The sequence below is a fragment of the Alosa pseudoharengus genome, unplaced genomic scaffold (assembly GCF_046254945.1).
Source record: "Alosa pseudoharengus isolate Yale_2024_CS ecotype anadromous, Long Island Sound unplaced genomic scaffold, YU_APseudo_1.1 YU_APseudo_1.1_scf_9, whole genome shotgun sequence".
Taxonomy (NCBI): Eukaryota; Metazoa; Chordata; class Actinopteri; order Clupeiformes; family Clupeidae; genus Alosa; species Alosa pseudoharengus.
The window spans coordinates 5,108,931-5,135,443 of record NW_027468881.1 but is presented as its reverse complement, the minus strand read 5'-3'; the positions used below and the strand labels follow the sequence as shown (position 1 = coordinate 5,135,443).

The 26,513-nt window shown below is 40.2% G+C and overlaps 1 protein-coding gene across 1 annotated transcript; it reads right to left on the bottom strand.

Moving 5' to 3' along the window:
* Positions 1 to 3,985: 3,985 nt before the first annotated feature.
* On the bottom strand, positions 3,986 to 16,609 carry LOC143114552 (alpha-(1,3)-fucosyltransferase 7-like). Its single transcript, XM_076276217.1, has 2 exons — positions 16,428 to 16,609; positions 3,986 to 6,384 (listed from the first exon to the last, which is right to left on the bottom strand). Exons 1-2 carry the CDS (start codon positions 16,442 to 16,444, stop codon positions 5,250 to 5,252), a joined length of 1,152 nt encoding a protein of 383 aa, XP_076132332.1. The 5' UTR covers positions 16,445 to 16,609; the 3' UTR covers positions 3,986 to 5,249.
* Positions 16,610 to 26,513: the final 9,904 nt, after the last annotated feature.

The following is a 26,513-nucleotide window of genomic DNA, read 5'->3' as shown; positions in this document are numbered from 1 at the left end:
CAATAGGCAATGATAGGGCAGTCGTAGGGATGGGACTTCAGGTGAGATGAGGTCCCTCTCTGAAAAGAGTAAAAGTTACTCTTTTGATAGAGCTGTTTTTCCAGAGTCAATTTTCTTCAATTCAGTAATATTATTTTGCTCTTTTTTGTGATATTTGTTTAAAAATATCTTAAAAACAGCTGTTGTGTTACTGTGTTATTTACGTTGATGTCACACAACATCAAGCAGATGACTATCCACAACACACTTGACCTATGGGTTGAGATTGAAGTCTTTGTTATTGCCGTCTCAGATGTAGTGAGTATGTTGTGATGGGCAGTACTGACATTGTGAATTTAAGGATTATGTTTCACAATTACTAACATTCTGTAGTCATCTTATGCAAGTCATAGAAATCCAAACCTAAACCTAAAATCAGTTAACCCAAGTTCACCTCCCGACCATAAGAGGGGGTAGTACAGTCACTCAATGTAAACATGTCTGTATCTCCCCCTTAAAGGCATGATACAGATGCACAGTGCAAAACACTCTATCACACAGTTGGGATATCCAATTTTGTGACACTTTCAAGTAATCAGGTCAAACTCCAATAAGCCAAGAAAGAGAAGACTTGGGATTTTTCAAAATCTCCTTCATATTTTGAGAAAGGGCTTCTTCTTAATGGTAGTTCTGACCATACTCTTGTGGCAGGACGGCTACTAGTACCACTGTTTAACCCTCACTGAGGCCCCCAAACTCAGAATGACCAGTGTGCTATAAGAAGTTACCCCAAAGCAGGCCACTCAATCAAATGAATGACAGAGATGCAGGATTCCCCAAATACAATCAGTTTATTGATTTCAATTAAAAATCGAGTCAACAGTTTTAAAAGAGCACTATGGCCCTTTCAATAAATAGGCAACAATGTAACCAGGCAAAATGGCTTCCACAGTTTTCAACCCCAAACTACAAACCAAACAAAAGCAAAGTGTCACTCACATTAAACCCACACAGATACTATGTTTATGTGTGGACCGATACTGTATAAGAATCAAATAAAACATTTTTTTTAAAAAAAACACCCAAACCCCAAAATAAAGCAAACAAAGAGAAAACTGTAAGAACACAATGTAACCCCGTACAAGATGCCCCCCTACAGATCTGTAGATGTAATTTGTCCCAAGCCAGTACCGAGGCTACAGTGCTCAAATAATAAACTAAATGAATCTATATCAATGTTTCCCATACATTGACTTACTTGTGGCGGCCCACCACAATATCAACATTGACCAACACACAATGAATTTCCAGGTTGTACTAAATTGTGCTTAAATCTGGTTAGCATCATAACCACACTGTGCTAATTTGTTAAAAACTGTTGTAGGCCTATTCAAGTTAATTCTGCAAACCAACCACCACAAATGGAATTCAATTCTGTGGCAAACACTGTATATTATACTAATTAAATCAATATTAACAACAAACAAAACATGAAACAGTAGCATGCCATTCACCATTCAGCACACAGACAGAGGATCGGCCTAGAGATGGCCCATCCGTAAAAGTTAAACCACACAAAATTGTATTGTAAATGAGAGTATACCAGAGTCATATGTACACCATAGTAATTTATTGATATGCCGAATAATGTCCTGCTTTCTGGTGTTATGGAAATGGTCACCCTAGTCCGAAGCTCGTCAAGAACTCCCGCAGCCTACTCTCTAAGACACCACCGTGAGCTGAAACATTCAGCCACGCCCCCATTTTCATTGCAATTAGGGATCATACTACTACACTCTGATAATCATCAACACAATAATATTGCCCATCCAGGGTGCGATTTGTAGGGGGGGATGGTGAGGATTTCCCCCCCTCTGGTTTTCCTATCCCTACCTCTGCTAAATTATTTTTATCCCCGGTGGGGACAACATTTATCCCCCTCTGCCCCTCATATTGATTAATGCTACTTCATATAAGTAAAGCGCTGCAACGTGAGAACAGTCTAGTAGGCTAGCCTACATAATAATCTGACATCAGAAACGCACCGTCACCGTCAGCACTCATGGTGCTGACACAGTGGCTGCATGATAACTTAATTTGGCCTTGATCGTGCAGGACATTTCAGAATGTCAAGTGTGTAATCCATCATAAATGGCTAGTTTCAATGGAAAAGTTAGCTGGACAAATGAAAGAAAACGAGACGGATTCAGTGAAGCATAATAATGTTTTAGAACCTTCAAAATTAGAAAACTGATGCAACGGAGATGGAGGACAACTGCAGCAGAGAACGTAGGCCTATTGTCCGAAGGAACTTACATTAAATGAGGAGATATTTGCTGAATGTCACAAAAAGTGTTACAGAAATTGCTTGGCATCGCTTATTCAATGGCTCTCTACCGAAACACCTGTAGGCTAGTTTGCGGAGGACGAACAAGAAAGCACTCGTTTGATAAATCAGCCAGTGGGCTAGGCCTAGTAGACAAATAACTTTTAGAAATAATCTGTACTGCAAAAACGAATGTTGGTGGGTATTTAAACTATCTAGCGGGTGTTTTAACAGCTGCAAGAAATAGAAGCTTCATGGTCTTTATGTTCTGGTTCGTAAATTATTTTCATAATACTTCAAGTTGCCCTTTAACTTTACTCTCCAAACTCTTTACTGCACTGTAGGCAATTAACTGACAGTATGATAGGCTATTTATTTTCTGTAGGCTACAATAAACACATTTATTTTTTCAACATTTATTTTTTAACTTGCAATATTACGCACTTGGCTAGCCTACTGAACACAAATCAGCAGGAGAGAGAATGCACGTAGCCTACACAGCGTGTGCAATGTGTAGGCTATTTGGTTACCAACTAACACTGTTAGCCAATTCACTAACTTAAGACTTCAGTGCCATCATATACAACGTTTTTTACACAACAAATACAGAAAGGATGGAGGCAGCAAAAGTAGAGGAGTAATTTCAGATGGGGCAAGAACAAGGTGAATTTGTATGCTTGTCAAAACGTAGTCCTACCCTGTATTAGAGGAGCTGATCATCATACCAAGCACACTCGCTGTTTAAAGTCATACACCACGGTAAACTAAAACTAAAATGTTACAAAGGTGGCAAAAATAATATAGGGTATTATTAGCCATGACATCACTAGGCTATGAATCGTTCGTTCATCCCCCCCCCCTCTGGTTTTTACACAAATCGCACCCTGTGCCCATCCACTGTTCAACAGTGCACATATCTTGAGACGCCACAATAAACAGTTTAGAGAAAAAATAAACATTAGAACAACAAAGTCCATAGTCAACACTAGTCAAAGCTAGTCTCTTTCAGTTAAGAACCCTATCTAAAATCAAGCCTTGCCTAACCTTTATGGACTCCATATGTTGGCCTCAGCCAGGCCTCCCTTTCCCATTTGCAATTGGTTCAAAAAGCAGCAGCTCACCCCTTAACTGGTACCTGTAAGCGAGAACACATTTCTCTCATAGCCTCCCTTCACTGGCTCCCTGTTCACCATATGATTCATTTGAAGATTTTGCTAATAACCTTAAATGCTTGACTGTCAAAGCCCCCACCTATATCTCTCAGACATACAGTATTACACAAATACTCCCGTGTGTGTGTGTGTTTGTGTGTGTGTGTGTGTGTGTGTTACAGTACATGTCTGTGTTTGTGTGTGCGTGTGTGTGTGTGCATGTGCATGTGCATGTGCATGCAAAGGCCCCACCTATCTCTCAGACCTATTACAGTTTTTTTTTTTTTATTTATTTTATTTTATTATTTTAAAGCACTTTGTTCAACTGTTGTTGGTTTTTAAAAGTGCTATATAAATAAATTGACATCGGCCCCGGCCGTGGTGCGACTGGCTGGGGCACCTGCAGCATACGCCGGCGATCAGGGTTCAATTCCTGACCCGTGGTCCTTTCCAGGTCCCACCCGGACTCTCTCTCCCACTCGCTTCCTATCATTCTACACAAAGGTACCATTTTCTCATAATCCCTAGAAGCAACTCACCAACTGAATAGCTTGATGTCAAATTGATATCTTGCAGCACTGTGCAGATCTGGCTGAGTGTGATGTATGCTGGGCTTGTTTGCGTTGTGTAAAAGGTCAGCATGCATCTGCACAGTTCTGCAAAAGGTCCAATAAGCCTACTGATTGGCGTCAACTTGATTTGCAAAGTTTATTCAAATTTGGTGTACTTTTGGACAAAAAAAAAGATTTAAGGTCCAGTAAGTACATGACTGTTTCATCCCCTTGTCGAAAGGGGAAGGCATAGCTTGTGATGACAAAATAGTGAAATATATATATACAATATATACTTGCACCTTCTCAGGGAGTCCAGTAGGGGGAGAAAACCAAAAAGTTAAACATTGGAGTCTGTGTCTGTGGAGTCTTTAACTCATTGAGTGCCTTCCCATGCGTTGAGTGCCAAAAACATAATATTACGTTTTTAGCTTTTTTTTTAAATTACGAAACTAGACACTCTAACACACCTTATATGTGATTTTGGGAACTCTGTGATGAATGGAAATGAAATATATGACGATCGAAAACTCATGAAAACGCACAATCTGGACATTTTATCTGGACATTTTATCATAACTCGGTTGCCGCTTTGGGTCGAATCAGTGACGCATGCACGTCAGGTCAAAACCAGGTCATTTTCGTGGGTCTATCACTAGGTGGCAGTCTCGCCAGGTCTCGCTGATCACTTCCCGGAAAGTTTACAGGCAACAGCGATTTTGATGAAAACTAGCCACTGTTTAGCTTGGGATTTCTCAGGAACAGAGGCGTGTAGAAATACACAGTTTGCAGCCACTAAGAGCTTAAAGTCTCACCTTTTAAACGAGCCATTGTATGTGTTCATAGCTATAACACAGAATATGCTGTGGCTGTACAAAAATCATCAACAATGGTCTAGATTGCTGGCACTCTAGGACAAAGCTTCCGATTATTTTCAATATTTTCCTGGAAGTGCTGTCATTAAACAGCCATCTGTGTGCCATGTCTCAATTGGTCTTAACCGGGTTAAGGGGTTGTGGGTAACTTTAATTGACATCTCAAGGACAATATAGTAGCCTAATAATACTTAAGTAATAATTGACTGAATTTGTGTCAATTTCCCCTATTTCAAAGAGCAGTATTGGCTATCATATAACACTCTCTAAAAGAACACAGGTGCCAATATGTTTAAAAGTGCCTTAAATTCAAGTGCGATCGCATAGGCTACCAGTAGCACTTTTTTACAAATTTTTCCTCCAGCTTTCATTGCCAATCCCAGCCATGTAAGTCCTTATATATCTTTGATGTAGGCAAACTGCTAAGAATTGGGCAGATATTGCACAGTCTCTCCGCCCATCCTGAATAACCACCAACGGTATAGTTTAGACGCCAGGCGAAGTAGGTGGCGTAGCGCTCTTTATCTGCAGCCAGTGTCTTCATGAAGTGGCCCAGTTCCTCTACTGTGCTGAAGTCATTCACATGGATGAAGGAGTTCTTTGGCAAGAGTGCCTCGTATTGTTCCCGTGGCGGGCCTAAAACCACTGGTATGGCACCACCCTTAAAGGCGTTCTTCCAAACTTTCTCCGTGATGTAGTCTGTAGCAACGCTGTTCTCAAAGGAGAGGTAGAAATAGTAACGAGATATTGTGGGTAGGAAAGTATCAGCAGAGATACGCTTATTTGTTGCTCCTCCATACACATCCACCGGGATGACATTTTTCAGCTTGTTGTACACTTGTGTCCTCAAATGTCTAGCCTTGTAGTTGCTCACGATCCAACAGGCCAGAGCAGTTTTGCCCTTTGGTATGAAGTCATCAACAGTTGTGCCAATAGGAGCGTTGCTTGGCACAAGCCAGCCATACGGTACGTAAATGTCTGAGTCCTGGCGATAACACATGGTGTAGTTGAAGTGACCAGCGAGGGGCCTCATATTTCCATTGTGGGGTGGACTCTCCATGGATAGCCAAACCCATTTCTGGGTTTTTGGCCGAGGCTGATTCAGGGGTAACCTACGCTTTCCATTGACCAACTCACGGTTGTGGAAGACAACCAGGTCTGCTTTGGGGAACCAGGACTGATCGGTCACTAAATGACAGTTGGGAATGCCAAATTTATCATTGCAATGATTGCCAGATACATTGTTCGATTGGCCAAAGGGCCAACACCACAGCAGAATGATAGTAGTCTTGATGGGTTTCAGTGTGGTAGAATCTGACCAATTTGTCCAACTGATGACCTTTGCCTCCTGCATCTGGAAGTTAACTGGAATTGGATGGGAAGGTTGTAATGTTGGCCATAGGGAATACTGCCCGACAAGAATAATGGAACCAACAGCAATAATGGCAAGGATCTGCTTGCTCAGATGTTTGGTGCTGTTGGCCTGTCCACATTTATCATGCCTGAAAAGAAAAACAAAAACAGTCAGTTGTGTTAAAGTAAAAGACAGCAACTCGATTCTTACCATGTACAAAACAATATCTGAATGATTATTTTTTAGACAAAAGGAATAATCATATAATGCATAATACTTAAAGCCCCCCTATGCAGTTTTGGCAATTTCTTTGCTGTTTTCTCGCTTTTTCTCAGCAGAGCTCCCCCAACAGCTTTATAATCTATCATAAATAAATGTTCTTCATTACACACAAGTGTAATTCCAGCGAAAATTGACACAAGGCTGATTTTCTGCATTAAAACACATCAAATAAGCCATGGAGACAGTCATTTTCGTTGATCAACCACTACAGAGCTGGGCCTGGTATATGCTATATCCCCAAATCGCGAACAGTGGAGTAGCTATGGGCAGTAAGCTAAACGCTTCCCAAATAGCATTTTTTTAACCAGTATTATTGTTCAAAACAGCACCAAACCTCGTCAGTAGCTTGCTTAGGGTCTCTACACATAAAGCGAAACACCAACAACCTAGTTAGCAAACGCCGTGTTTATTACAGAAGACTTACCGCAGTCACGCTATCCAGAGAAATTCTTTGGTCAAATCGTTAATAGAGGTGATCAAAGAATTTCTCCGGATAGCGTGACTGTGGTGCTGGTAGGGAGACAGTTGTAAAGTGTTCTTAACAGTCTTCTGTAATAAACTCCGGGTTCGTTAACTAGGTTGTCGGTGCTTCGTTTTATGTGTACAGGCCCTAAGCAAGCTACTGACGAGGTTTGGAGAGTCTTTCTGTCTCTGAGTCCGGTGTTACACGGCAACTGGGTCCCATGTTAAATGGCTGCGTTGATGACGTTTCATGATTGATGATGAGTCTTTCACAGATGTGGCCGCTTGCAGATTTGTCACTTTCTGATATAAACTAGAGATGAACACAAATATGCATGACATGTATAAAAGTCAAAATTGTATGCAGTACTACATGCACTGGACCATGAATATGCCACCCAAAAAAACCCCACCTAATAGCATAAATTAACTCTACGTGGGTATCGAACCACGAATAAATTAAACTGTTTGCTTGATAATCAGACGTCTACCTGCTTGCGCCACGAACCAGCTGATGGCACATAAATTGACTTCAGTTGTATGATTAAAAGAAGTCAGCTAATGTTATTATCATTGTAACAAGTTAACATAGCTGTTGATGTTATCTGGCTACCATATTTTCATGCTACCGTTGCCCAAGCCATTTAAAGTAGCCTATCATGGTTAAGTTTTACAAACGTTTCACGGTTAGGCTGTGGCCGCCCCTACCTGAAGTGTCTGTAGAGGCACATGAACGTCAGCAAATAAATATGTGTTGCCTAATTGTGTATCCTTTTGTCCAGCCTATTCTTTTAAAGGAACACGCCACCCAAAATCAGTAGTAATATATGTTCTTACCTTAACTTTCACGAGGTGAGTCATACCTCTCCCGCGTTGGTATGTGCACTCAAACGCTCTGGCGCGCGGCGCGAATGTGTTAGCATGTTGCTATGCTAGCGGGCTCTGCCGTAGCCATAGAGGGAGTAAGATGGCATTAATCAAACACATCCACATTTTCCCTACTTAAATACAGTTGCACAAGTAGTTGATAAAAATGTGTAAGGTCACACAACATGAAACGTGACGATTTTCCAAGCGAATAAACAGGAGAACTACAATGTGTGGCGCTATAGCACTTGGAGTACTTCGACCTAGGTAGTAATATTAATTAACACCTAATTGTAGATCCTATCCACCACAGAGTTTAGAATCCATGCTTGATCGACCCCAGCCTCCCCCTCCCCTCTGAGCGAGAGAGAGGCACACACACTAGAGATGCGCTGATGGGCTATTATTTCAACCATAACTGCATAGCAAAACTTAATCCATCCATCAGCAAAGTTTTTTGACCAATTTTCAAAACCGCACCCGCCCGCCATTCGCTGGTTGTTTTAATGTATATGGGTGATGCGGCGCTGCTGACGTGAGGCTAGAAAGCTCTTGCCTGTTCTTTCTAGAAAGACTGATCCAATGCAGCAAATATATTAAAAGGCCTTTTTAGCCTATCCCCAGAATATCAGCAGCAAACTCAGTCTCTGTCTCGCAAAACAGTCTCCAAATAAAACGCACATCGGCCTGTTGCCTATTCTGTGTGCCAATATATCGTCCAAATTGCTTGATTGCATTGCATTCTCCACATTTTTAGCTAAATTTTCATGTACCACATCAGCATTTTTGTTCCGTGAATCTTTTGTAAATTGCTTTACAATAGCATCGGGCCCTTGTCAGCAGCCTTCGGCTTGCCTCTTGCCACTATTCACTCCTTCGTCTTCAACATTCCCTGTAGAATTCTCAATATTTTTGGCCTCAATGTGTCCAGTTACATAGTCTGTCTGTTCTTAGTCTTGGATTTTGTGAAATAAATGTCTAAATATCACCTGCTTGCTGCAGCTTCGGTCTGCACGTCCTTTTAAAACAGCATCTTTTTCTCTCTCGAGCATTTAATCTGCTGCCGGCTTGTCTCTCCACGTCGTCCAAAATGCTTGATTGCATTGCATTCTCCAATTTTTAGCTAAATCTTCATGTACCACATCAGCATTTTTGTTCACTGAATCTTTTGTAAATTGCTTTACAATTACCGTCGGGCCTATAGGCCTATTGCCAGACTTGCCTCAGCTTCGGTCACGTCCTTTTACAATTTTATCATTGTAATAAAAAACGCAATTTGGCACAGTCTTCAGTCTTTCTACAAAGAACTGGCAAGAGCTTTCTAGCCTCACGTCAGCAGCGCCGCATCACCCATATACATTAAAACAAACAGCGGATGGCGGGCGGGTGAAAATTGGTCAAAAAACTTTGCTGATGGATGATAAGTTTTGCTATGCAGTTATGGTTGAAATAATAGCCCATCAGCGCATCTCTAGTGTGTGTGCCTCTCTCTCGCTCAGAGGGGAGGGGGAGGCTAAGGGGTCGATCAAGCATGGATTCTAAACTCTGTGGTGGATAGGATCTACAATTAGGTGTTAATTAATATTACTACCTAAGTTGAAGTACTCCCAAGTGCTATTGCGCCACACATTGTAGTTCTCCTGTTTATTCGCTTGGAAAATCGTCACGTTTCATGTTGTGTGACCTTACACATTTTTTATCAACTACTTGTGCAACTGTATTTAAGTAGGGAAAATGTGGATGTGTTTGATTAATGCCATCTTACTCCCTCTATGGCTACGGCAGAGCCCGCTAGCATAGCAACATGCTAACACATTCGCGCTGCGCGCCAGAGCGTTTGAGTGCACATACCAACACGGGAGAGGTATGACTCAACTCGTGAAAGTTAAGGTAAGAACATATATTACTACCAGGGGCGGTTCTAGGGGCGGGGCCACAGGGACCCGGGCCCCATCTGAAATCTCATTGGCCCCTGACTGGCCCCTGTACCGTTAATCATCAATAAGTGTCAAACTTGTTGAGAATGACGATCAGAGATGCAATTCCATTCCCAAACAACTGGTGGCAGTAATGCACCTATTAAGCTTGAAAGCTAAAGCACACAGTAAACTGTAAAAGAAAGAATACATTTGGCGTGAAGAACCGATGGCAGCGTTTCATCCTCCACAGAAGTTTCTTGGTGAGTCACAAATCTCTATGTTGGCTATCATCATTATGTGAAAGGGACGTTTATTTGTTGCTGTCACAATATGTTAAGTTTGTCAATTAAATTACGAAGCAGCAGCAAGCTTGCAGTGAACTGTTAACTGACTTAGGCCTAGTCAGTGAACTGTTAACATTAACTTAACGTTAGGTTACTTGAGTTTAGGTTTGATTGTTTGTTTGCATGCTGATAGATTTTATGTATGGAAAGGTAATGTATGAAGTGTTTGAAATGGTGTTATATGAAATGCAGAGAAATGGACATCCTGTTTGTTTGGGGTCCGAAATTAATAATAGGCTATTACATGCGCTAGTGCGCCTTACCAAATGTAAATAACGTTCGATTTTTTTTTGCTTGAGGAAAAAGTTTGGCAGCTGCTAACATGAACATGAGAATACATGCCTAATAGCTAACGTTAAGTTTTTGTAGTTAATGTGAGCTATCATTGTAAAGTTATTAACCACTATTCTGAGTTTATTTGATTCATGGGCTTCGCATGAATTCTGTCTCAAAGTGTTAGGACAAGGAGAGTTTCATTGAGATAAATTGGTTACATTTTCTACTCTATTCACTCAAGCTTTATATGATTTTAATAATATAAAAATAATAACTGGTTTTACAGTTGCCAGGCGACATGCTGAATACAAGCATGGGTTTTGTGAAAGACGCATTTGTGTTTCACCTACAGACTGGGATGGCGCAGGAGCTGGTGACTTCAACCCACAGTCTTCAGAACCACCAGTCACCAAGCATAGCTGCTCCTAATGGTATGATGCTATTTCCTATTGCCACTACAGTGAACATATTTTGTCATTTATTTTAGAAACGCCAGGTTGACAGTGGGTTATGAAAGTTAATAACAATTAAGTTACTCAAACTTGTTTCATTTTCTTCTCTCCAGACATTTCCCAATTCTAGAGCAGATGTTTCTGTGCAACCTCTCTTAAACTGGTATTCTGCATGATGCAGCACGGAAATAGGAAGATGCCATTCAATGACTTCTGATACAAACTTCAAATGGTAGGAATATTCCATCTTTAGTGTTTTGCTACCCCTTCCGTAATTTTCGCTTTCAAATGACCCATCGTCAGTCTTCAAATCAGAATCAGGCTTTTCTAACTGGAAGCAAGACGGTGGCTTCAAAGACCATTCCAAATAAGACCATTGTAAAAATAGTTGTTGAAAAAATTGTGTAAATATGATGTAGTTGTTGCTCACATGCTGTGTGTGTGTGTGTGTGTGTGTGTGTCTTTGTTTTAATGTATGCAAACTGGCAGTGAAAGTTGTTTCTCTTATCAACAAAAGGGGAAACAGTTAAAGTTAAACTTGTGTCTATTATATTTTAGCTTTATATTGTGTTTTCAATGCACATTATAAATAAATGGGAAAATTGTTAAGAATTGTATTGGCTTTTTTGTTTTTTAGCATTTAGCATTCAAGTATTTGAACAAGGTAAGACTGGTGAAATGTATGCACCTTACTGCTGTGGTGTAGTCTAGTTAGCTGTATTGGGTATACTGTGATCAACCCCAAATATTAATACCTATCCTTGTCTATTTTAAGTGGGTATACTGAGATGGTGATGCTTTTTAAGTGGGTATACCAGAGACTTTCTAATGATGAGACACAGCACTCAAAAAATCCTCCATAGAAATGCATGGGGCTAGTTTGTAACGCCAATATGGCCGTTGTCTACACTAGTGTTGCACGGTGTATCGATACTAAAAAGGTATCACGATGCCTTAACGCAAAAAACAATACAATTTCTGACGTTTTTAGAATCGATACTTTATTAAAATAATAACGTTCTATGTCTGCGTGAACTGCTGCTCTCACTGCTCCTTGCACGCATCTAGGCAAGTGGGCGTGTCAAGCAGGCAGCTCTGAGTGAGTGAGTGCGCCGACAACGTCAACATAGTTCTTTGCCGACAGTCCTCGGCCTTGTGGATAAAACAAAAGGTGAAGTGAAATCTGCAACCATGGAACTTGGCTAAACACCTCGCAGACATATACCAACATTTTTAAAGAGTTCAAAGAACGACAGGATAACGAATATGCTATAGAAAACACGACTATGGTTAGTGCCAAGTTCTTCTCATCTGTTTTAGTCTAGCCTAAGTGAAACGAGTATGGTTCTCTGGGATAAAGCGAACCTTCCTTCATCAATGAATTTTGACGAGACATAACGAGCTGTAACCATTTTGACGAGACATAAAGAGCTGTAATCATAGGGTGCTAACGTGATGAAAGCGCAATGTTCACACCATAATAACATTACCATACCTTGTAAACAATCTATTTCATGTTCGGTCAGTGCTACTGGTAATATTTGTCATGGCATGTAGACTGCAATTTGTTCAATAATTATTGCCCAGATGTAGGATAGGCTACCCGAAATGTGCTAATGAAAGCCCACAGCATATAATACCACCAAAACGTGTTGAGTCCTAATAATAATAGCGGCTTATTGTTAATAATGTTATCAAAGAAATAGACGTAATGTAGGAATGCACACAGACATATTGCAACAGGTAATGGTGTAGGCCTATCTGACGAAGACCTGAGTGGTTGGAACGTCGTACTTGTACACTGGGCGCAAAGAAGACTATCCTCACATTTTTCCCTTTGCAACTGTCAAAGAAATCCTATGAACACGGGAAGGCCTAGGGTAGCCTATACTGTACATCAGATGGCCTAAAGATTAGGCCCCTCTGCATAGCATTCAGTGATTTGCATGCAGTAATTTCAACACAGACCTAGCCTAGTTTGGCTATTTAAAGCTACTTCTGGCTCCTCCTGGTCCTACCCACTACCAGAACTAAACATGGAGAAGCTGCTTTTAGCTCATATGCCGCTAAAGCTTGGAACTGCTTACCTGAGAACACAAAAACTGCTCCAACAACAAGCTGTTTTAAAAGTAGGCTAAAGACGCACCTCTTCTCCCTCGCCTATGCCTAGGTCTTTCCATCGTTTATGCAAACACTTTTCTGGTTTTAGGGATTTTATGGTTTTTATGGATTTAATGGTCTTATTATTAAACATTTTTGTCTCGCCTTAGCTTTTATTGAAATATACATTTAAAACTCTATTTTTGTACTATTTTTTTATGTACATTTTTAGAGTATAAATGCACTTTCCCATTTTTAATTTTAAATTTTTGCGTGTGAAGCACTTTGAATTGCCCTGGTACGAAAATGTTCTATATAAATAAATCTGCCTTGCCTTACTTTATTGCCAAAACACAACACAATGTAAATTAACTATAAAAAACAATAAAGGACTTAATCACACAAAGTAGGCCTACTATTTTACTGACTATAAAAAAAATTATTATGTAGGAAGTTTAGAAGTTTAGAACCCAGAATTGACCTGCACCCTACAAAAGTGCACCGAATTCAACACAAATGACTCAATACACTTGGAGGAGGTATGAGTCCTTTCTTTTCCAGATATCTTAAGATTTCGCCGTAGTATCGTTTCAGTATCGAGCATCATGATATTTATGGCAGGTATCGTATCGAAGTCATAATTTTGGTATCGTGACAACACTAGTCTACACATATCCCACCCCTTCCTCGGCAAAACATCAACATGTGAATACATGTGAGCCAATCATGTGGTGTGATGTGAATACATTGAGCCAATCATATGGTGTGTTGTGAAGACATCGTGCCTATCATGTGTTGTGAACTCGCCGCTGGAGCATGATTGGTGTCGTGAAGCCTTGCGCACGCGCATTTCTGCTGAATAGGATGCCCGATGAGTGCCCAAAAAGCGTTGCAATATGGCCGTCGAGTGGAGGGACTTGCCTAAAAGGACTTTGGGTATACTGTGTATAGTCCTGCATATCACGTAGACAACGTGCCTCTGCCTTACTGAACAAGGGATTTTCTCTGTATGGATGTTGACCGGTTCTTGGCCCCTCAGTGTATGATGTGGCCCCTTTATGGCCCCTGTCTCAGAAAAATCCTAGAACCGCCACTGATTATTACTGATTTTGGGTGGCGTGTTCCTTTAAGAATTCAGTTCATGAAACACAGGCATTGAAACGCACACTGCAATGGGCAGGAGAAGTGTGCATATTTTACACAAACTTTGCGCACAGGGAGAATCAAAACTCTTAGGCTTAAATAGGCTATTGACGTTAATTTTGCTGACATGTAAACATGGGTAAACATGGATTTGATGTTTTTTTTATATTTTTGATTATTTATTTATTTTTAGACCAGCAACGCTTCCTCAATTTAGGCTACAGTTAGACTAGGTGGCCACAGAGAGCCTGACCAGCAGTCAGTGAAATGTTTGAAAACTTAACCATGATACTTTGAAGACCTACTGGCTTGGGCAACTGTTGTAGCAAGACAACACCGTAGGTAGCCATGATCAGCCGTGTTAACTTGCTACAATCATATATCAGCTGACTTCTTCTAATTGTATAGCCTAAGTCAAGTAAATTTCACTATGACTTATCAGCTGGTTTGTGGCGCAAGTACATACAGTAAATGAATGGTTATCATGTAAGAGGTTTCATGTAGGAAGCAGGTTCCATACCCACGTGGAGTTATTACAGTTTTTTCTAAATGCTTAAACACAACCGTGATTCTTATAGCACAATTTCTAAAACTATTAATACTTATAGCAAAACCACTTCGCAAAACTAAAAGCACAAACACTGCTTTGCACTCAGTTTGCAATTTTATAACACACACTTTGCACAACTGTAGGCACAATTCACTGCACAGCACTCTTTTTGCGGAACTGTAAACACAACTCCTGCTTTACACTCAATTTTTTGAGTGTAAAGCCAACTCTGCCAACTTTGACTTAGACTTTGCCAACTCTCTGGTACACTTTCTCATATGAAAACTGTTTTAGATAATTATTTCACTTTGCAATCAGCCTAAGCACTATAAATATGCCACAGGTAATGTACAATGGGTACAATGGAGGGAGCAGGAAGAGTGAGAAGAGTAAGAATTAGAGGAGGCCGAAGAATAGGACGTGGAGGTGAAGAAGTAGGAGGAAGAGGAGGAGGAAGAGGACGCGGAGGTGAAGAAGTGAGAGGGAGAGGATGACAAGGAGGTGAAGTTAGAGGAAGAGGACAAGGAGGAGCAAGAGGAGGATGAGGAGGGGGATGAGGAAGGGTAAGAAGAGAAAAAAATAGCCCTTTTACAGGCAAAAAAATCAGTCTACATGTGGGGATATTGTCATGTCAGGCCTGGATACGGCATTCTTCCCTGGTGCCTTGGACTAGGACGTTGCATGTGATGTAGATGAAATTTTGAGAGAGATGACCAGATGTAGACTGATTTCAGTGAAATTCACACTCAGTGAAATTGCTATTTTGTGTCTTGACTTGGAAAAACACACTTGTGTTTGTTTTGATGTGTGTAAATTAACCCCAATACTTGAAGTTTGGATCCCTGTATGTTTACAGAACTTTGACAAAAGTATGACCTCAAACTGACATAGTCTACCTTGTGCACAGAGAAAGCTAAAGCCAGATGTGTTTTTTATTCATACCATCAGTGTGTAGTTGGCACATTGTGTGCTTACTATTGTGATGGCTTGTGTTTACTGTTTGATACGAAAACACCATTTTTACGAAGGTGTGTCAGCTAGAGAACTAGAATGTTTTGCTGATTGGGTGAAAGGTTTTCCTATTTGTGTGTAGAGTTTTGCAAAAAAAGCCATAGTTACAAAAAATGTGCTTAAGCAATCAGAAAAAACTGTATTAGGCTATTTAGGTATGTATTTTTTTGGTGGCATATTCACGGTCCAGTGCATGTAGCGTACTACAGACAATTTTGACATTGAAATATATGTCATGCATATTTGTATTTGTTTGTCTCCAGCTTCCATCAGAAAGTGAAAAATCTGCAAGAGGCCACATCTGTCAAAGAAACTTTCATGCACATCCGGGAAACAATAGTGGTGTCCTCAACGGCGATAGAAAAGCTTCCTTCTTGTAATTTCATTCCATTACCTTAAAACTTTGCATATTTTCACATGTGATGGCATATTAAGAAGACAATAAGCTTAAATGCATTGTTTTAGTAGTAGCCTATATAAATTGTATCTCAACCAATGCAATTTCTTGAAGCTTAGTGGAAAAAAAGAGCTTTGATAACTTAGATAACTCTTCACAACTGTGATGGAACTCTGATCCTTCGTATGAAACGTCTGTGTAACCTCCGCAACATTAGAGCCAGCTGTGTTTTGCATGATGTCATCCGTTTGATTATGACACAGAACACACAGCACATAACCAGCAAGGTCATGTTAAAGTTGTTGGGAGGAAATAGTAATAACATGCTGGGTACCAATAGACTAGAAAGAAAGTGCGAAGGGACAGCAGTATTGGATAAGCTCTTTACCTCAGAGAAGGGTCCATCTCAGGCACTGCTGCTAATCCTGTCCGCTATCCGTCCACTCTGTCTTTTTCAGGTCTGTGTAAGGTTCTGGCCAAAGTCGATATTGTAAACTAAACAGGCACTAGTGGTTATCACCTGCACTGGTTGTCAGACCAGTAAGTCTGGTTTAATACAATTGCCCATGCTGAACAGGCACTGATGGTTGGGGTAGTATTTGCCTACCAGTAGTCTAGCCAAACAAGTTAGACAAACAAGTTATGTCAACCCATCATTTGAGGTATAGCGCCACCTAGCTAAAAATGAAAAAACAAGGCGTTGTAGCAGGTACAGTACCTTTGGCTGACATGTTCAAAACTGCACAGAATTTGAAGTGTTTGAAATTTGAAATACTGTTGTTACAGTATTTTTGTATTTTAAAAATACTGCAAAATACTATATGTGAAAAACACTAAAAAAAAGTAGATACTACACACAGGTGTAATGAATAATTGGTAATTAGGCAACAATGGTTAATGTTTATCGCAATTAGCTAATGTGAGAACAGCTGTGTTCAACGACATTCACAGCTTTTCAGTGACGGCCTTTGCTGAAGCATCAGCTCTGGTCTGAAGTATAAATACTCTTTTGATCCCGTGAGGGAAATTTGGTCTCTGCATTTATCCCAATCTGTGAATTAGTGAAACACACTCAGCACACAGTAAACACACAGTGAGGTACCCACTAATCACGGCGCAGTGAGCTGCCTGCAACAACAGCGGCGCTCGGGGAGCAGTGAGGGGTTAGGTGCCTTGCTCAAGGGCACTTCAGCCGTGCCTACTGGTCGGGGTTCGAACCGGCAACCCTCCGGTCACAAGTCCGAAGCGCTAACCAGTAGGCCACGGCTGCCCTGAAGCACTGGTGTGAAGTCGTACGCAAGTAAAGATGAGCAAGGTTACCTGTGCAAGTTTACATAAGGACACCGACAAAGGCAACAATGTCCTTTTGTATCCAAGCCAATTAACAGAAAAAATGTCAGATATCTCAATGAACCACAATGACATCAATAGATGGTAAGGTGTTGAGTGTGTTTGAATTTTCTTCCTTGTAGCATCCTTTTCTGCATTCCACAGTGGGGAGAAGTTCACCTTGTTTAATTAAATAACAATTCTATTTCCTTATTAGCTGCATACTTGAGGTTGGAGATATTAAGGCAAGTCAAGTTTCTCACATACTGGAAGTTCAAGATATACAGCCTTATGATTTTCTTATTCAGTTCTACACTGGACTTGAATTACGAAATTCGGCACAGATACATAATTATGATTTTGGCCTATTGATTATAATGTGGTTAATTGTAAGTATAAGTATATTTTAATCTCTGCATTTAAGAAAATATAATCTCTGCATTTATCCCAATCCGTGAATTAGTGAAACACTCAGCACACAGTGAACACACAGTGAGGTGAAGCACACACTAATCCAGGCGCAGTGAGCTGCCTGCAACAACAGCAGCGCAAAGGGTAGCAATGAGGGGTCGGGGTTCGAATCGGCAACCCTCCGGTTACAAGTCCGAAGCGCTAACCAGTAGGCCACGGCTGCCGAATTGAAAGCTCTGTCAGTCGTTTTGGATAAGCATCAGCTAGATGACTAAATGGAAATGTAAATTCTTGAATTATTTTTAATTCTGATCACACTACATGAACTTGCATACGGTATACTATTTGGCATGACAGGGGCCAAATTGTATTGTTTTTTACTGTATAGTTTATAGGCTCAATGTTTGGGATAAAAAAAGCTTTTTTGCAGTGCTTTCATACTTCCTTGAAAAAAGTATTTTGAGTATTTTCTAAATACAAAAATACAGTATTTTATTTTGATACATTAAAAATGAGGGTAGGCCTATTAGGTATTTTATTTTGAAATACATTCTGATGTATTTTTGCCCATCCCTGCCTGTTCCCAGCATTAGCACAACACTTGCAATGGTTAGCTTGTCACCTGTGACGATATATGCTAGGCCTAATTGACTGACCTAAATGGGTGCGTTTGGAGATGCCTGATGGAATCAGACGTTGTTGCCTTGCATGTACAGGTAGGCCTACACATACACACACACACACACAACACACAACACACACACACACACACAGCAGTGGTTCCCAAACACACACCATGTTCACACACACTGGTGTGCTTGAGGGGATAAGTGCCAGGTGTGTTTGGTGTTGTTGGCGTCATGGTATTATTTATGATGATTTACACAGCAGTCACATTTTGTAAAGGTCTGCCAGCAAATTTCTTTACACTGAATAAGGAGAGGTAAATAGGCCTATTATTTAGACAGAAGTAGCTATTGCACTGGTAAATAGATCACATAAATTCCCATTGAGAGACTGTATAGCCTACTGATAAGCTAGCTAGCAGGCAAACTAACTTAGCTAACGTTATATTATCACCATTGTTCTTTTTTCTACCTGTAGGCTATACGTTAACCCTTTGTTCACGGCCTGCTTAAACACAGCGCATAGGCCTAGGCTATTATTATCAATCACTAATAAGGTCAAGATTTCACTCACGCGTCTGATGTAACTTAAATAAATGCAAATAGTTGGCCTAGGCTAAACACAACCGTGCTTGACACTAATTATTATCGTTTCCATGCAGTCAAAAACTCCCAAATGGTCCTGCATGCCTATGTGAAATGCATATGACCACAGAAGTTCGTTTTCAAAAATCATTAGCCTATACAGACTGGAGCCAAATTAAAACATGTCTTTGTAAATGGCTTTGTAAATTAGGCTACGTTTAATTAAAAAGTGTTTCTTGCGTGCGTTCATTCTCTCATTCCCTCTCCAAAATGTTCCTGTTCTAGGCTGGCCAAGTGCATGAACATGGGTACCCAGCATCGGTGCGCGCGTCACATGAAACACAATTGAGACAATAGATTGACCATATTGTACAACTGCAAAGCCTTATCATAGGCATGTTACATTCATGACATGAAAAGTGGAACTTATAGAACGAAAATGAGAAATTGCGCAGTCGGCTAAACGTTTTAAACTTGCGCAAAACTGATGAACCCAGCATCGGTGCGTCGCATAAATTAAAACACAAATTGAAGCCGCACAGCTTGACCATTGGACAATCCTACCACAAAACCTTTCCATAGGCATGCAACGTTTATGACATAAAAAGTATGAACGCATTTCATCACACCTGACAAATAAACGGGGCTGTGGCCGCGATTTGACTGATTTATTGAGCTCTCAGCGCAGTGCTGACTTGTGCGTCTTTGATGAGCGTATACGAAGGAAAGCCCTCTAATCGGACGGGCAAGACTGACAAGTAGGCCAGCCCGTGGCTACGCGTAGCCTATGTCAAACAGATGCTTTCTCTTCGACCTCCACAAATTAAGCTACAGTTAATTCCGTAGTCGTTTGAATATAGGCTACGTTTGCGATTGACAACGCGACTGACAACGTTGTGATAAATAGGCATTCTAACTTTTGCAAAGTCAACTTGAATGCATCAATTTTGAACAAAGTTGTGTAGGCTACACCGCGCCAGTTGTAGTCTGCATGAAGTTCTTGCACAAGCCACCGTTTTGATTTCCGTATAGGGGAGATGCGGGCTGAACCCGCTTGAGGGAGAGAGGTGCAGGGAGAGAATGGGTGCTCTACACTACGCACATCTCTATGAAATAATGTAGCCTAGACTAATCCATATTTTAAATATTTTAAATAAGCAATCATGGAAACAATAAGTCAATAGGCTAGACAGATATTGTGAGTAAGCCTAATGCAGGAATGGACGTTACAGTTATTCAGTAATTATAACGAATTACTGAAATTTAAATTGTAATGTGTTACCTTTAGACTACTTCGTTTCCCAATAAAGTAACGAAATTACAGTAACACGTTACCCCCAACACTGGCCTATTGAACTTTGGTGGATGATGGACAGAGTCAGTGCCCTAGCCTAATTTACCCTCGGAAATAATTCTACATTGTCTTTATACAATATTGTAACGTCGGCGCAAAAGACAGTGTTAGCGTTCTCCCGCGCAGGGCATCCTGGGATACGAGAGCGAACATTTGGGGGGTTTATGTCGTTAATTGGGGGCCTAGCAGCGAAGCTGCGAAGGCACCCATTGAGTTAGTAGTTTTTCCTATTATTGGGGGCCTAGCAGCGAAGCTGCGAAGGCACCCATTGTTTTAGTAGTTTTTCCTATTATTATTGGGGGCCAAGCAGCGAAGCTGCGAAGGCACCCATTGTGTTTCTATGTTTTCTTATTGGGGGCCAAGCAGCGAAGCTGCGCGGCAACCCATAGTGTTTGTACCTTTTCTTATTATTGGGGGCCAAGCAGCGAAGCTGCGCGGCAACCCATAGTGATTCTACGTATTCTTATTGGGGGCCAAGCAGCGAAGCTGCAGGACCCCTATTGTTTCTGTACCGTTCATTTTTTTGCCAAAATTCTGTAAAAGTCATACTGCAGCCTAAACCGTAACTCCAAAACTCTTGAAATTTTCAGGTATGGTTACCAGTACCCCCCTCTACCCATAACCAATTGGGGTTGCAATTGGGGTACTGCACCCAAAGGTGGCGCTATTGGAAAAAAAAGTTAATTATGCTTATTTCTCCTTACCAGATTCACCTAGACTCAAAATTCTTTCAGAATATTAATCTCTAAACTCAGATGCATCTTTTTGGCCCTGGTCTTATGGTCTACAAATGTTTACTTTTGCCACAATTCCATGGAAAAGCCAAACATTATAAAAAGTTTCACACTCTTCAAAAATAATTGAATCTTCACCAAAATTCTCACAGACAATGTTTAGACCAAGCCTCACAAAAGTTATCGCTCAGAATTTTGATATTTTGTTCCATTTCAGAGATATAGGCCAATAAAGTTAGACCACTTAGGCCTTTTTTCCTAGATCACCTATATTCCTATAAACCATAAGTCCTAGAAACTTGACATTTTCAAGTATTGTTACCAGTACCCCCCACTACCCATAACCCAAATTTGGGGTACTGCACCCAAAGGTGGCGCTCTTGTCAAAAACGCTTATTTCTCCTTACCAGATTGACCTAGACTCAAAATTCTTTCATGATATTAATCTCTACATTCAGATGCATCTTTTTCACCCTGGTCTTATGCTCTAAAAATGTTTACTTTTGCCACAATTTCAGATAAAAGCCAAACATCATAAAAAGTTTCACAGGCTTCAAAAATTATCAAATCTTCACCAAAATTCTCACAGACAATGTTTAGACAAAGCCTCACAAAAGTTATCAAAATAATTTGGATATGTTGTTCCATTTCAGAGATATAGGCCAAAAAAGTTCGACCACTCAGCCCATTTATCCTATATCACCTATATTCCTATATGAGTATTTTTTTTTCCTTGGGATAACAAGCATACAATCATCATTGGGTGGTTACCATTAACAGTGCACATTTTCAGATCTGTACTCTTTTTTTTAAAGCCCTTAATTCTATTGTCAAATGTATGCTAGGAATTTTCTTGATGTTGTGCGTTTGCCAACACACATTTTCACCATGTGAATGTGACTACCCAATATGTAGGATTGTCAGTGGCTCAGTGGGATAATGCCTAGTGCTGGTGTTTGTTAGATTGAGAGTTCAAATCCCCGTTAGAACTTTAGGATCAAGCTGCACATGCTATTGGTCATTTAAGATTCACACCATTGAACAGCACCTGAATGACATCAGCCAATCAACATTCACACTCATCAGTTGCCAAGAATCAGAATGCCGAGACACTCTGACATTTAGGGGAACTTCTTTGTTTACTATTTTTCCTTCATCATTAAGTCTATCATATTTATATTTCATCCATTAGTGTTCTTCTCTACAAATGTCTAATTGCCCCAGAATTTCAAAAAGATTTCAGGTGTACTCTTTCAGGAAAGCCCTTCGTTTTATTGTCAAATGTATGCTTGGAGTTTTTCTTGTGTGTTTACCAACACACATTTTCACCATGTGAATGTGACTGTTCAATGTATATGCTTATTAGTGGCTCAGTGGGATAATGCCTTGTACTGGTGTTTCTTAGGTTGAGTGTTCGAATCCCCGTTAGAACTTTAGGATCAAGCTGCACATGCTATTGGTCATTTAAGATTCACACCATTGAACAGCACCTGAATGACATCAGCCAATCAACATTCACACTCATCAGTTGCCAAGAATCAGAATGCTGAGACACTCTATGACATTCAGGGGAACTTCTTTGTTTACTATTTTTCCTTCATCATTAAGTCTATCATATTTATATTTCATCTATTAGTGTTCATCTCTACAAATGTCTAATTGCCCCTCCATGCTTGGAGTTTTTCTTGTTGTGCGTTTACCAATACACATTTTCACCATGTGAATGTGACTGGCCAACATGTAGGATTGACAGTGGCTCAGTGGGATAATGCCTTGTACTGGTGTTCCTTAGGTTGAGAGTTCAAATCCCATATGAAGCATTAGTGGGTTGTGGATGTTAGCATACTACAATAGAATGCTGTTGTGTTGTGGAGGTTAACACACTATAACATTACAGCTACTTGTCAATATGGACTTGTAGTGCAAGGCAAGTATTACTGTATAATTATAAGCTGTAGCCTATAATTATTTGTTATTCTTATAATATTTGTCATTTCTTATACATATTTAGTTGGCTCTTCCACTTGACAGAACAACTCTATATCGGCTAAGGATGTCTCGCATGAAACAATGCTGCAGAAACACGAAAATACGACTTTGAGTTTAGTAGGCTATAATTTTCAGTTCCTGTTTATCTATTGCACAATGGGTAATAATTTAAAGGAATCGTGTTGCAGTCTTGTAAATAGTGACCCTGCAAGATCCCTAGTCATTGCAAAATCATAGTCTGTGACTTAAAACTCTACTACTTGTCTTTAGATGTGAGAGGGTCTGAGACTGTAGTCTTTCAAAAATCTTTTCCAAATCTTTGCAAATCTTTCCAAAGTTTACCTGCTGGGAAACCCTGTAGCTCCGGAGCAGGGGCTCAGACCAGGATAAATTGTTTGCTCGCCCTCAGTTCACTCTTTTGTTCATCTCAACCCAGCACTCCAGTGTGTCCTGCTCTGTGTGCGTCTTTGAGTTAACGTAAGTCATCACTTTAATCATCACTTTAATGACCCTCACTATGACTTTTGTGATGTTTATCAGTTTGTAGAGTAGCTCTGCCATCATGTGTAAAGTTAAGGTCTTTGTTTGTTGGTTTGGTGTGTTGGAGTCCCATGTGAGAGATGATTAGGTGATGTTGGTTGACTTGGGATGTCAAGTATTGTTTAGTTGTACCTTATATAGCCATATGATTTCAGTTTATTGTTCAAATGTCAATTGGTTTGTTTGTGAGTTGGGATCTGTACTGATTTACCCCATTTCACTGATTACTCCATTTTCTGTTTGTTTCCTCTTTGATGCAGCACACATACAAGTAAAGAACAAAAGAACAGATGAATTGAAACTCAAATAAAGTTAACTTGTGTTGCACCGAAACCTGCCATCTCCGTGTCATCACTCCATACCATTGAGCCTTCTGAGTCACACCATTGAACAGCACCTGAATGACATCAGGCAATTAACATTCACACTCATTACACACTGCTGGTGTTTGTTAGGTTGAGAGTTCGAATCCTGCTAGAGCTTGAAGCTCAAGATGCACATGCTATTGGTTATTGAAGATTGACACCATTGAACAGCACCTGAATGACATCAGGCAATTAACATTCACACTCATTAGTTGCCAAGAATCAGAATGCCGACACACTCTATGACATATAGGGGAACTTCTTTGTTTACTATTTTTCCTTCATCATTAAGTCTATCATATTTATATTTCATCCATTACTGTTCTTCTCTATAAATGTCTAATTGCCCCAGAATATCCAAAAGTTTTCAGGTGTACTCTTTCAGGAAAGCCCTTCATTTTATTGTCAAATGTATACTTGGAGTTTTTCTTGTGTGTTTACCAACACACATTTTCACCATGTGAATGTGACTGCCTAATATGTCGGATTGTTAGTGGCTCAGAGGGATAATGCCTAGTGCTGGTGTTTGTTAGGTTGAGAGTTCGAATCCTGCTAGAGCTTTAGGCTCAAGATGCACATGCTATTGGTTATTGAAGAGTCACACCATTGAACAGCACCTGAATGACATCAGGCAATCAACATTCACACATTAGTTGCCAAGAATCAGAATGCCGACACACTCGAAGACATATAGGGGAACTTCTTTGTTTACTATTTTCCTTCATCATTAAGTCTATCATATTTATATTTCATCCATTACTGTTCTTCTCTACAAATGTCTAATTGTCCCAGAATTTCCAAACGTTTTCAGGTGTTCTCTTTCAGGAAAGCCCTTCATTTTATTGTCAAATGTATACTTGGAGTTTTTCTTGTGTGTTTACCAATACACATTTTCACCATGTGAATGTGACTGGCAAAGATGTAGGATTGACAGTGGCTTAGTGGGATAATGCCTTGTACTGGTCATCCTTATGTTGAGTGTTCAAATCCCACCTGAAGCATTAGTGTTAAAATACTGTTGGGTTGTGGAGGTTAGCATACTAGAATAGAATGCTGTTGGGTTGTGGAGGTTAGCACACTATAACATTACAGCATTACAGCTACTTGTCAATATGGACTTGTAGTGCAAGGCAAGTATAACTGTATAATTATACGCCGTTTATCTTATTGACTCCGACACAGAACCCACCACCACAAATACAATTCAATTCTGTGGGAAACACTGCCTTCCATTATCAAACCCTTCATCTTATCCACAACAAATAAATAGTCCTGTAGAATCAAGTATTGTTAGAATACTGTTGGGTTGTGGAGGTTAGCACACTATAATGTTACAGCACAGGGTAATCCTAATTTTATGCATCAAATGTATTCCAATCCAACTCAAAAGTTTTGAACGACACAAAGTGAAGGTTTTATCCAGATCAAAACCAAGAATAGATTATGTGATCTAATCCAATTTCAGGATCCTTGTTTCCCTTTGAACAACCCATTTTCAAGATTTGATCCAATCCGATAGCTGAAATCCGGTAACTGAAATCCGATAACCGAAATCCGATCACGTTTCTTTTGAACAATTGTGCCCAAACAATCAAAGCATATGTAAAACTAAAAAGCTATGCCATCATGTTCGTTTTGCTCGGACCCCGTAAATCACCGCTTGCGGTTATATTTGGGGGCCAAGCAGCGAAGCTGCGAGGCAACCCATAGTGATTCTACGTATTCTTCTTATTATTATTATTATAACGAAACGCTAATTTGCCATTAAACCATACAGTAAAAAGTTGGGATATTCGGCACATTGATTCGGTTCAGTCATATCTTTAATTTATCAAAGTTTCAATTCTGCACTTTGAGTGCTCTAGCGCCACCAACATTTCAAATGTTTTATTACATCTATGCACATAACGTTTGAATGGTACACCACATTTTGAACATTAAGGTATATTTGGAATCCTTGGATGAGACCGAACTCAACGCAGATGTCAATTTATGGGGTAAACGTAATTGATCAGGCTGCCATATTGGATTTAATCAAAAACACCTAAAAGGCATCAAAGGTCACAAAGTTTCTCCGATTTTCATGAAACTTGACGCAGAGGATCATCAGACCATGACTCATAAACGCATTGCTTTTTGGAGCCATATTCAAAACCCATCGCCCGTCGTGACCAATCAAGTTTGGCGGCGAAGCCGCCAAACAGGAAGTGAAGTGATCTCAGCAAGGCTTTCGCGTATCAACACCAAGCTCAGTACAGTGTCTCAGTACCCAATAAGGAGGAGGCTCAATAAATTTGATGACTTTTGACCTATAGGTGGCGCTATAATTAGCAAAATTACATTTTAGCCTGTAACGGGTCATGTGTTTGGAATTAAATCATATTAGTGATATCTGTTAATACCTTGAGAGGTCCTTAGGCCGACACATGCCAACATGTGACGTCAACATAATTGATTCGACCGCCATATTGGATTTCACCAAAAACATTTAAAAGGCATCAAAGGTCACAAAGTTTCTCCGATTTTCATGAAACTTGACGC